The sequence below is a fragment of the Chrysemys picta genome, chromosome 1 (genome assembly GCF_011386835.1).
Source record: "Chrysemys picta bellii isolate R12L10 chromosome 1, ASM1138683v2, whole genome shotgun sequence".
Taxonomy (NCBI): domain Eukaryota; kingdom Metazoa; phylum Chordata; order Testudines; family Emydidae; genus Chrysemys; species Chrysemys picta.
In genome coordinates, this window is record NC_088791.1 from 355,839,200 (window position 1) to 355,851,453 (window position 12,254).

Genomic DNA, 12,254 nt, shown 5'->3' on the forward strand with positions numbered 1-12,254 from the left:
ATCTCTCTCTCTCCACAGACTTAGTAACAAAGTTTGAATATACATTTACATTTTAACCTAACCAGGATCCCTTAAGTGACTTGCCACAAGATGTCAGAACATATTAGTAGGTCTAATATTTATTTGTTTATTTTCATTTACATATGAATTAGATACAGTGCCCCTTCAGCTAATTGCTAAGCTATCAGCTGAAAAAACTATAATTGTAAAGAGCCTTGATAGCCCCTGGAATCATACTTAATGTTGCAACCCCTATCAACATTTGAAATGGTTCCCTTGCAGCTGGGGGTACAGGAAGGGAGGTGGTAATTATCAAGATAGTGATGGGAGAGGGGAAGAGAGTATCAAGCAACAGGAGCAGGGCATTGGGTGGAAGAGGCAGAGCAGGAGTAGAGCCTTGGCAGAAGAGGTGGGTCAAGAGGTTGGGTTTTGGGGGTCCAATTATAAGCAATTTGAGAGGTGGCAAAACAGTGAGTTTCACACAGACTGATTCCCCAGTTTGTCACACTGGCACTTCAAAGTAAAGGTCAGGAAAGGGTTCAATGTCTCTCAGACTATCCAATAAGTGGCTCAGGAAAGAGGGCTCAACACCAAGTCACCAGCCAGCTCTGCACAGAGCTCGGTCTGAGAGCCAGAGCACCAGTAGAAAACTTTAGGCCCCTTTATGACTAAAGAGCCAGAGAAGCCTGTCCCGGATCTGTTTGGTCCTCACCCCATAGATGATGGGGTTCAGCATGGGAGGCACCAGGAGGTACACATTGGCCATGAGAACATGGAAATGCAGGGCCACATTGTGGCCAAACCGATGTGTGAGGAAGGAGAAGAGAGATGGGATGTAAGAGGCTGAAATGACACACAGGTGGGAGCTGCATGTCTGAAAAGTCTTGCGCCGGGCGTCCTTTGTTGGGAGGCTGAATATGGCCCTAAGGATCTGCATATAGGACACAGCAATAAAAAACAAATCCAGACTAGCCACGAAGAATACCACAAAGAGGCCATAGTAACTACTGATGCGGAAGTCGGTGCAGCCCAGTTTCACCACAGCCATGTGCTCGCAGTATGAGTGGTCGATGATGTTGGTTTTGCAATATGGCCACCGACTTGCCAGGAAGGGATGAGGCAGCATGAGAATGCCACCGCGCAACAACACAGTGAGGCCGATCTTGGCCACTACGGGGTTTGTCAGGATGGTGGAATGTCTCAGGGGATCACAGATGGCCACGTAGCGATCAAAAGCCATGGCCACAAAGATCCCAGACTCCACTGCTGTAAAGCAGTGAATAAAGTACATCTGGGTGAAGCAGGTACTGAAATCGATCTCCCTGGAATTGAACCAGAAGATGCTCAGCATTTTGGGCAGAATGGACGTGCACAGGATGAGGTCAGTGACGGCCAGCATGCAAAGGAAATAGTACATGGGCCCACGGAGGCTCGGCTCCCTCTTCACAATGAAAAGGATGGAAAAGTTCCCCAAGATGGCTATGATGTACATGGTGCAGAAGGGGATGGAGATCCAGACATGGGCCACCTCCAGGCCAGGAATGCCCAGCAGGATGAAGGTGGAGGGGTTGGTGAATTCGGTTGTGTTGGAATCAGACATGGAGTAGGGGAGAAGGTGTCCAACTTTGAGGCAGAACATGTGTCTTGCAGTTACTGTACATTCCTCTGACTTCCTCTGTTTGCATGGAGTTTGGGGTGATAGTCGCATTATAAATGCCTGGATGGAGAGACAATGTTAATATGAGACACTATGTGCACTACTGGAGGCTGTTCTCATGAATGAAGCAGATTTGTCACTCTTCACACACTCTAAATGACATTTTCATTATTCATATATACAAATCACGAACAACTGACACTACTAATGCTAATTCCACATTTTATGGTGTTTCATGCTGTGACAATGCGGTTCTTGCGGAACCCAACTGAGAGTGCCAACTCAGGACAAATTGCTCAAATAGGGCAGTTACAGCCCAAGGCTGGGGTTTTTTCCACCTCTAAGGCAAACCAAACCAGCCAGACTAGGAGGCCTTCGGTCTCACCCCACTGGCTAACCACAAGTCTCACCAGCAATCTCCTTAGACACTCCAGTTTCCCAGTACTCCCACCAGTGCCACTCGTTATGGGGACAAATGGTTATGAAAACCAATACCCCAGTAAAAGAAAAAAGGTTCTCCTGATCCCAAAGGACCAAGCCCCAGACCCAGGTCAATATACAAATCAGGTATTACCCACAAATCACGCTGCTGCCAATCCTTTAGAATCTAAAATCTAAAGGTTTATTCGTAAAAGGAAAAAGATAGGGATGAGAGTTAGGATTGGTTAAATGGAATCAATTACATACAGGAATGGCTAAGTTCTTGGTTCAGGCTTGCAGCAGCGATGGAATAAACTGCAGGTTCAAATCAAGTCTCTGGAATACATCCCCCGCTGGGATGGGTCCTCAGTCCTTTGTTCAAAGCTTCAGCTTGTAGCAAAGTTCCTCCAGAGGTATGAAGCAGGATTGAAGACAAGATGGAGATGAGGCATCAGCCTTATATAGTCTTTCTCAGGTGTACGAACACCTCTTTGTTCTTACTGTGGAAAATTACAGCAAAATGGAGTCTGGAGTCACATGGGCCAGTCCCTGCATACTTTGCTGAGTTACAAGGCTTATCTGCCTTCTCTCAATGGGTCCATTGTATAGCTGATGGTCCTTAATGGGCCATCAAGCAGGCTAGGCAGAGCTAATCTCAGCTTGTCTGGGATGTCACCCAGAGCATACCATAAGTTTGCCATACAGACAGTATAGAGCCAATATTCATAACTTCAACTACAAAACTGATACACACATATAGACAGCATAATCATAACCAGTAAACCATAACCTTGTCCTAGACACCCCATTTGACCCCCTTTATACAAGATTTGGGTGCCACTACAGGACCTTGGTTGCAACAATGATCTATCCGGTCCCAGTTTATGTCAATAACGTCACACATGCATCAGTCATTCCTACACAATAGACACCAGAAGGAAACACGAGTGTGGATACTGGTTATCCCATATTATTCCTTAAGACAATGAAATCCAGACTAGAGGAAACACCTGCTCATTCACAACAGTGGCCAAAACGAAGGCAAGTTTGGTTGTCTAAGGAATTGGACTGCTCTGGATATGCTCTATTTTGGTCACCGAGTCTCTATAAAGGATATAGCAGATGGAAAGGGGACTTCCGAGACAGGCTATTTGAATGCAGAAAGCTGCCATATACAGACAGACTGAAGAATCTCGGCCTATTTAGTTTAGAGAAGAGACAGTGAAGGGGGCATATGACAGAGTAGAGCAAAATAACAGAATGGAACTGATGACATTCAGATGGAGAAACAGAAAACAGTTCCCAACCAGTAATATCTATAGACACTTAATGCTTCAAAAGGGCTAATTCCCCGAAGCTGAGGCAAATTATCAGCAAAATGATTGGGAGGTTAAATTTAGACAGAAAAATGAGAATGAAAATTATTTAACAAGAGTTTATTTGATAGCTAAAAAACCCAATTCCAGAGTCAAGAAAGTGGACCACTTTTGCTAAAAACCCAATTGTGTGGCCAACTGAAGGCAGCCATTAGATGGGAAAAAGTGTATATAAGAAAGAAGGAAAAGGAGAAACATATGACAAGTAATACAAATCAGAAGATATGAAAACTGATAAGGAATTTTGAAGACATCTGGGAAAAATCTATGCTTCACAGGCCTAAGGAGCACAAAAAGAAAGTTAGTAATTATATTAAGAACAAAAGAAATCCTAGAAAAGGTTTGGGCCAATTCCAAGAGGGAGAAAGGAAACACGTTAATGTTGCAGGAAAAGTAGATGTATTCAAGAAATAGGTTTTTCTGCATTAGCAAAGAAGCGGTATGAGGTACTCATATCACATGAGGTGATGAAATACTTTCCAGTCCATCAGAAGTCAAGGAAGATGTTAAGCACCATCTACAGTAGAACTTAGATTTACAAATACCAGAGTTACGAAGTGAGTGATCCACCACACGTCTCATTCGGAACCAGAAATATGTAATTAGGCAAAAAGTAGAGACTCCTCCCACCTTAAAAAGGAGGCAAATACAGGGCAGGTCTCTGTTAAATGTAAAGTATTTAAAAATAAATTGAAAGTTCATAATAAAATATTTGACAAGATTGGGAAACAGTGGAAAAAGCTGGTATGGGATTAGTTTTAAAAAAAGTCTAGGAATATAATTAATGCCAGTAAACAACATGGTTTATGCAAAACAGATCTTATCAAATAAACCCAATTTCATCCTTGAATGAGAGTACAGGTTTGGCTAATCAAGAGAACTGTGGAGATGCAAAAAACACATAAAAAGAGACTGACAACTGCTTTCTGAGATCTGTCTGTGAGCCAGTTTTTAATGGGTCATTGTTAGTGAATGGGGCTGTTTCTAATGGGGTTCCGCTGGGATCAGTTTCTAGGCTGGATGCTATCCAAATTTTTCATAAATTATCTGGAAGCAAATAGAAAATTACTGCAGATAAAATTTGCGACCAACCCAAGGATTGGCAGAGTGGTTACAATAAGGAGACCAGGACAGGAACACCGATTGATCTGGAGCATTTGGTGATCTGGGCCCCGCCAAACAAAATGTTTAAATATACTCAAATGCAAAGTTATCACCTAGGAACAGGTAATACTGGCCCAACCCACAGGCTAGATCACTGCATTATGGAACACAAGGACCCTTAAAAGGACTTACGAATTACTGTGGACAGCCAAGTCATCATGAGCTCCCAGTTTGATGCTGTGGATAAAAGGGCTGATGCGGTCCTTGGATGCATAAACAGGAGAATGGCACTGGTGTAACCAGCTGCATTCAGTTCTGGGCTCCACATTTCAGAAAGGAGACATAAAAATGATTTGAGACTGCCGAAAGTGTCAGGCAGTAAGAGATATAAAAAGCTTCATCTATTTCATTTATCAAAAAAATGAAGGGGAAACTTTCATGGGGAGAAATCTGTGGGTAATAATGGGTTCTGTAATCTAGTGGAGAAAGGACGAGCAAGACCCAATGGCTGGAAGCTGAAGCCAGAGAAATTCCAGCTGGAAATCAGGGCCAAATATTTAGCACTGAGGGAGATTAACCATGTACCAAATTGCGAAGGGAAGTGGTTCTCCATCTCCTCATGTCTGCAGATCGAGACTGGATGCTTTTTTGGAAGATCTGCTTGAGGGCTTGTCTGCACTTAAAACACTACAGCAGAGTTGCTGTAGTGCTTCAGTGTAGACACTACTTTCACCAATGGCAGGGGTTCTCCCGTCAGTGTAGGTAATCCACCTCCCCAAGAAGGGGTAGGTAGGTTGATGGAAGAATTCTCTCAACCTCATGCTGTCTACACCAGGGTTAACTTGGTATCGCTACATCTCTAATGGGTGTGGATTTTTAGGTTGCATTAACAGCATCAGAGCATGCAACTCACGGGAGAACCTGAAAAGGATCCAGAAACTAGAAACAAAATAATCCATGGGATGGAATAAAAGTCATACAAGCAAAGTCTGAAGGAACTAGGTATGTACAATTTGGAAACAAGGACACTGAGTGGGGACATGAGATCAGTCTTCAAATATTTGAAGGGTTGCCATAAAACAGGTGGAGAAAAGTTATTCTCTACTGCCACATAATTCAAAACAAGAGGCAATGGGTTGAAACTTCAGCAGAACAGATTTAGATGAAATCTCAGGATAAATTCCTAACTGTAAGAACAGGAGGACAATGGAACAGATGCTTCGGTCCTTCACTGGAGGTTTTCCAAAGGAGGCTGGATAATAATCCATCTGGATGATTTAGGTGCAATAAATCCTACATCTTACAGGGGTTGAATTGTCCCTTCTCAGCCTCTGACTCAACGGCTCTATAATATGAAAAGGAGGTAGACATTTATATTTAGTGTGTCTCACAACACATGAACAAGGGAACCTTCAATTACATTTAATACTGATAAAAGAAAACTGTTTACATAAACCATATTTGGTCTTTGGAACTTTGCCACTGTCATTAAAGCAAAAAAACATAGCTGAATGGGATTTAAAAAAAGACTGGCCATTATAGGCTGTCTGACATCGTCAACTCATTTTCAGATGTTTATAATAACTTTGCCAAACTTTAAAATTCCCATGCTGGGTGTCTGCTTTGGGCTGAATTGATTTTTGAAAGTTTCAGGCATAACAGTTCAGCCAACTTCTTGAAGGAAGCTAGGAGACAAGATGTCTTGCCCATGATGAAAAAATCTTATATTTTTTACAATTCTTATAATTGCAGTGAGGAGCCCTAGCATATCGCTGCTTTCTAGCAAATAAAAGTTAGGTAATAGCCTCCATCCCCTCTCCCCCCAGAGTTAACAGCCAGAGCCCTGAATTGCAAGAGGAGGAGGTGACAGTTCTTAGCTGGCTGCTAAGGTCTTTACTCAGTTCTTACTCCAAGGGGAGTTTGAACTCAGTGTGGCCTTGTATTGTACATCTCCAAAAACCTTTCATCCTGAAGCAACTGCTGTGTCACTGAAATACAACCACCTTCGGGCTTGAGGCTATCAGCTAGGGTGGGGGGGGGGGACACACAGAAAAGAGGGACACTTTAGATAGTGATACGGGAGCAAACTCATCCCCTGTGGCAAGGGCCCTGGGATGTTTAATGGCTGGACAGAGTGGAACAGACCACAGACATACTGTTTATCCCATCACACCCATGGTGTACTGTGTTTGTTGAGCAGGTGAGCTCCTCTGTAAGAGATGGGTACCTGTGAATTATGAGATGGAAGCGTCTTCCCTGGGAATCCCCCTCAGGTATCTGTGTCTCACACCTCTCTCACCCCAGCATCTTCAGTAACTTCCCACACTGAGAGATAACACAGGGGTGTGAACAGTTTATATTCGAGCTCTGTGTAATCCCAGGGGGGTTTGCTCAGCCTCGAATGGATAAACAAGCATCTGGATGCAAACAGGCTGGAGACAAAAGTGTCTGGGCTTTTGTTCTATTTATGCAGCTTTAGGAGTAAGCAGTAATTAAGGGACCTTCCCAAAGGGAGATGAGAACTCTTGGGCTCTGTGCTGAGTCAGAGAGAAATTGGCTGTTTTGTGTATTTGTGTATATTTAAAAATTGTAGTTAATTAGGAAGAAAACTCGGGATAATGTCTAGGTCTCCATAGGATCTGATACCTTGTAAATGCCCAGGATGGCAGGGTTGATAGAAGTCAGAGAGGTCTGGAGAGAGATGACCAAGGGGAGACATTAACACTTTCTCCAGGTACACAGGGCTTTTGCTAAGGGATCAGAGATCAGTATTTCTCATCAGTAACTATCATCTTACTTTGCAGCACCTTTCATTGAAGGAGTTTCAAAACACCTAGCAAAGGACAGTCACAATGAACATATCCCTGTAATACAGGTAGGTGAACTGAGTATTTAGGCAAGGTCATACAGAGAATGACAGACAGACTCCAGGAGTCCTGACTTCCCTGCTGTAACTTAGACCATGACAAGAAGGAAATGGACTCAAAATCTAGTAGGACCTGTTCCTTGGGTGGGTGTGATGGACTTCCCCAGGGCACAACCTGGAACTGGGATACCACTGAGCCCTCAGGCATACCAATATGGACCCGCTCTCACAATCTGAGTCTGTGGGAAGCTGCAGTCCTCTCCAGGTCATACACTTACACATCCATACACATACAGGGACACACCCAGCTGCAGTTACATGAATGCTTTTACTAGCCAACAATAGAGAGGCACCAGCCAGTTCCCCCACAGCTTCCCAGCCTAGGATCCCGGAGCTGTATAGTCTTGCCCTGGTCAGAAGACTGACCAGTGTAAGTTTATTAATCAGTCCATCTCTCCCTCCGTTTGGAGAGGGGTATGCACCAATGACTGCTCATGAGCATAATCGCCTTTTCCATTTCAAAGAACACACTGTTATAGGTAAAAAAAGAGAATAGATTCATTAAGTGTGGAAAGATAGATATTAGGAGATTATAAGGAATAGTGTACAGATTAAGGTTGTTGATTAATTGCAGTTAACATGTGAATACGTAAAAGAAATTAACTGTGATTAATCATATTTTAATTGCATTGTTAAAAATAGAATTTATTACATATTTCGGAATGTTTTCCTACATTTGCAACACAGAATATAAAGAGTACAGTGCTCACTTTTTATTATTAATTTTTAATTAAAATATTTGCACTGTAAAATGATAAACAAAAGAAACAGTATTTTTCAAATCACCTCATGCAAGTATTGTAATGCAATCTCTCTGTCATGCAAGTACAACTTAAATATGTTTTTGTTACATAACTGCAATCAAAAACAAAACAATGTAAAACTTTAGAGCCTACAAGTCCAATCAGTCCTACTTCTTCTTCAGCCACGCGCTAAGACAAAGAAGTTTATTTACCTTTTTGGAAATAATGCTTCCTGCTTCTTAATTACAATGCCAAGTATGCTAAACATTCATATCCCCCTTCATGCTTCGGCCACCATTCCTGAGGACATCCTTCCATGCTGATGATGTTCGTTAAAAAAAAAAAGTGTTATTTAAATTTGTGACTCAACTCCTTGGGGGAGAATTGTATGGCTCTTGCTCCATGGTTTTGCCTGCATTGTGCCATATATTTCATGTTATGGCAGTCTCTGATGATGACCCAGCACATGTTGATCATTTTAACAACACTTTCACAGCAGATTTGATAAAACGCAACGAAGGTGTCAGGGTTTTGCTTTGGGGCAGAAACTGTAACACCTCCCCCTTTCATTTACTTAGGAGTGTTGGGCACACTGCCCCCACCTTAGTCAGTGACTAAGTCTCTCTCTAGATTTTTAACCATACAACTCTAAAGTATTGGAAGCATTGTAGTGTTATCCACCGGTGTTCTTAAAAAGTTCTGTGTGCCTTTTAACAGCTTAGTGATCTCAAAAGTCATTAAGTGTGCCTGCTCTGGGTGGCTAGAAAAACCTCTCTTTGTACCTGTGCAGCATTGTTAACCATTGTGCTTTCCAGCTGGTGATAGCGCAATACAGATGTGATGGGTTGGAACCCCTGGGGTGCCAACTGAGGTGCTGAGATACTACTGAGTCACCTATTCTGCCAGCCTTGCCCCCCCTTAAACACTGTCTTGCTGAGCCAGGTACTAAGGCCTCCTCTAGCAAAGCCCATACCGGCAGGGCTATCCCCAGCTGCATATACAGACATGGAGATCAGCTCTGGGAAGACTTGGCTTAAGGGACTTGCCTCAGCACCCAGATGTTCACCCCCCTTCTGGGGTACAAACCCATTGATATGAAGTTTGCCTCCTTCCTCCATGTGAAGTAAGGTTGCACAGCCTCTCACTCCACCCCCAGTTAGAAATCAGATAGACTGGGTTATATTATAGACCAGAAGTAAGTTTCTGAACTAGGAAAAGGTGTATTTTAGGTGGTCAAAGAGGTAGCAAACAGAATACAGCAGATTACGAAGAAAATAATTCAAAGCACTCAATCTGCTGGAGACCGGGAGCATTGAAAACATGAGCATGGAGTTCCTTAGTCTTCTTCAGCCCCCTGCCATATCACTCTCCTCCGCTAAAGATGGGCTTCCCGTTGTTCTATAGATCTGCAGCTTTGTAGCAAGTCTGATGCCACGGCATCCCCACAAGCGCTGCAGAAGGGAACAAAGGAGCATCTGCTACTGTACAAGTACCCACATGTTTCGAGCAGCCTCCAGCCCTGTCTATGAAGCTGCCACCTGCCCAGCAATCCCTCCAGACAGGTTAGACCCAATGTGGTTGTAGTTTGCAGCTGCAGGCTGCTTGATGGTAATGGCCAGGGAATTTGTTTTACCTGGATTAATAAGCAGAGTAATGCGCCCTGCTTCTCGCCCAGGCAGATCAGCTCTCAGAGGCAGCAATTCACAGCTCTACTCCTGCAATTGCCACTGAAATTGATGGAATAACAGCCTCTTGAGCATTTGTAACTGGCACCTTAGTTTGGATGCACATTAGAAGTAGCAGAGAGAGGGAGGCATGTATGTGGGGGGGGGGTAAGTTACAAAGGAAATAGAGAGATGGACCCAAATGCATGGAATGAGGAGAGACGGGACAAAAACCACTGGAATAGGGACTCTCTGGGACCAACACCTCCTCTCTCTCTCTTTTCCCTCTTCTGGGGAGGTTCCTGCCCATTACCACGAGGAGCATAAACAAAGGGTAAAGGAAAAACCCAAAGACATAAGGCTATAGAAGGTTCATATAATCAGACATGAGTTAATTAGTGTGACGTAGGGTTAGAAAGGGTTATGCAACTGGCAGGCTAATTGACCCAAATGTAACCTTTAATAGCCAACATAGTCATGGTAAATGGACAAGAGCTTTGAAATGTTTACATGGTTAACATTTTTACAAGATATAATAAACACATACCATTAGTATTACCTCTAATTTTCCAACAACACATCATGTAAACAGATGGTCACTGGCTGTTAGTATGCCCTTTTGATCTTTGAATCAACAGATACAGCAACTTTTTAATTAAATTTGGGTGTTATAATTTCATTCTCTATACTTCTCTTTGAAATTCGTTATAAACAGCCTGTGAACTTCTTAATGCATAATTAATTTATGCTGATGTCGGGAAGATATGCACCCGCCTTGGTTAAAAGAACTAAGATTCCCAAACACTTCACTCAAACACACACTGGTTAAGATAAAATATAAAACAGGTTTATTAACTACAGAAGGATAGACTTCAAGTGATAATAAACAGATGAAAGCAGGTTACCTAGAAGATCAAACAATATCACAATTGTTGGACTTTGGACTTGAATCAGCAATGTCTACCCTGACTGATGATACAAGCAACTTCACAGACCCTTGAGGCAGATGCAGCATCTGCTTTGCAGACTGGGTTCCCCTTCCCTGTTCAAAGTCCTCTGTTTTCCAGAGCTTCTTTCAGGTGTTCAATTGTGGGGGAGCGAAGACATGTGTTGATGTCACTCCCCATCTTTTAGTTTCCTCCAGCTTGCTGGAAAGTCTGTGCATGTGACGTGAGGGGTCCACCCCCATTGGCCAAACATTCTTCATTTTCTCCATGCTCCCTCTGAGGAGGCTTCCTTATACAGAGTTCCTGCTTTAGTGGTTTCTTCCCTGGATGGGTATTGACGACAGCAATTAACACTGTCTCGTTACTCTAATGTCATCCCTGAAAGGCTGCTTTTAGCTATTTCCAGGCTCATATCATACTTCAGTAACTCACACATTGCTATCATTATATGTGACGTTATGAAATCTTGCTATGAGCTATTAATATTTAGCATATCAAGACTGTTAGAATGATACATTACAAGGCATACTATGTACAAAACGTATCATAATGCCATCACCATGGTAATTATGGGGTGCTTTAGGGTGCAGAGTGTCACACCTCCCCACTTAGTTTATTGCAGGAGTGTTAGTCACTGACTAATGTGGATGCAGTAGGCCTGAGGTTCTCTTTCAGTTTTGACCAAACAACTCCCAAGTGTTGCCAAACATTGTAGTGTTATCCACAGGTGCTCTTTAAGGTTGTATGCTCCTTTTCCTGGGTTGCTAGAAAATATTTCTTTGCATTGAATTGCTAACTTAATGCAGATATTAGTGTCTCTTAGAGTGTAGGTATCCTGGCACTTGGCTATTAATGTCATGAGGTGGTGTGCCTCAGTTTCCCCTTGCACACAACAGACCATATTTGTTATGTTTTTTCTGCTGTGAGAAGCTCTAAGCCACTTTACAGGCATTAGCTGACAAGCAGCATCATTATAAAGCTTCCTAGATACTACTCCTAGCACATTCAAAAGCTTTCCCCCCAAATCATACATACTAAATCTCTTTTTAAGATTTACCACCATAATCAAATAGGTTTCCCATTACCAACAAACTTTGTATCATAAGATTTAACAAAATCAAATATTTTATCACAGATAGATGTTTCCAAGTATCTTTATCATACACGCCTAGACAGTCTGGTGTGTTCATACCCATTGTGTCTTTCAACTCCTCCCTGAACCTTCACATGTGTTCAGTTACTGGGTTTTATTACGTTTCAGAGTATTTTCCAGTGTCCCTTTCAGTAAGAGTTTTCAGTTAAAGTACATCTTCGGAGTTCTGCTGAGGTAAGGATATGAGGGGACCTTACATGTCAGCTAGACCTCTGTGGAGCTGTGTTACAAACTCAGGGTTATGCCCATGCAAAAAATCCACCC

At 42.7% G+C, this 12,254-nt stretch overlaps 1 protein-coding gene across 1 annotated transcript; it reads right to left on the reverse strand.

Annotated features, from left to right (window-relative positions):
* Positions 1 to 652: 652 nt before the first annotated feature.
* Positions 653 to 1,639, reverse strand: LOC103306969 (olfactory receptor 52J3-like). The gene has a single exon (XM_008176691.2). It carries the CDS (start codon positions 1,637 to 1,639, stop codon positions 653 to 655), a length of 987 nt encoding a protein of 328 aa, XP_008174913.2.
* Positions 1,640 to 12,254: the final 10,615 nt, after the last annotated feature.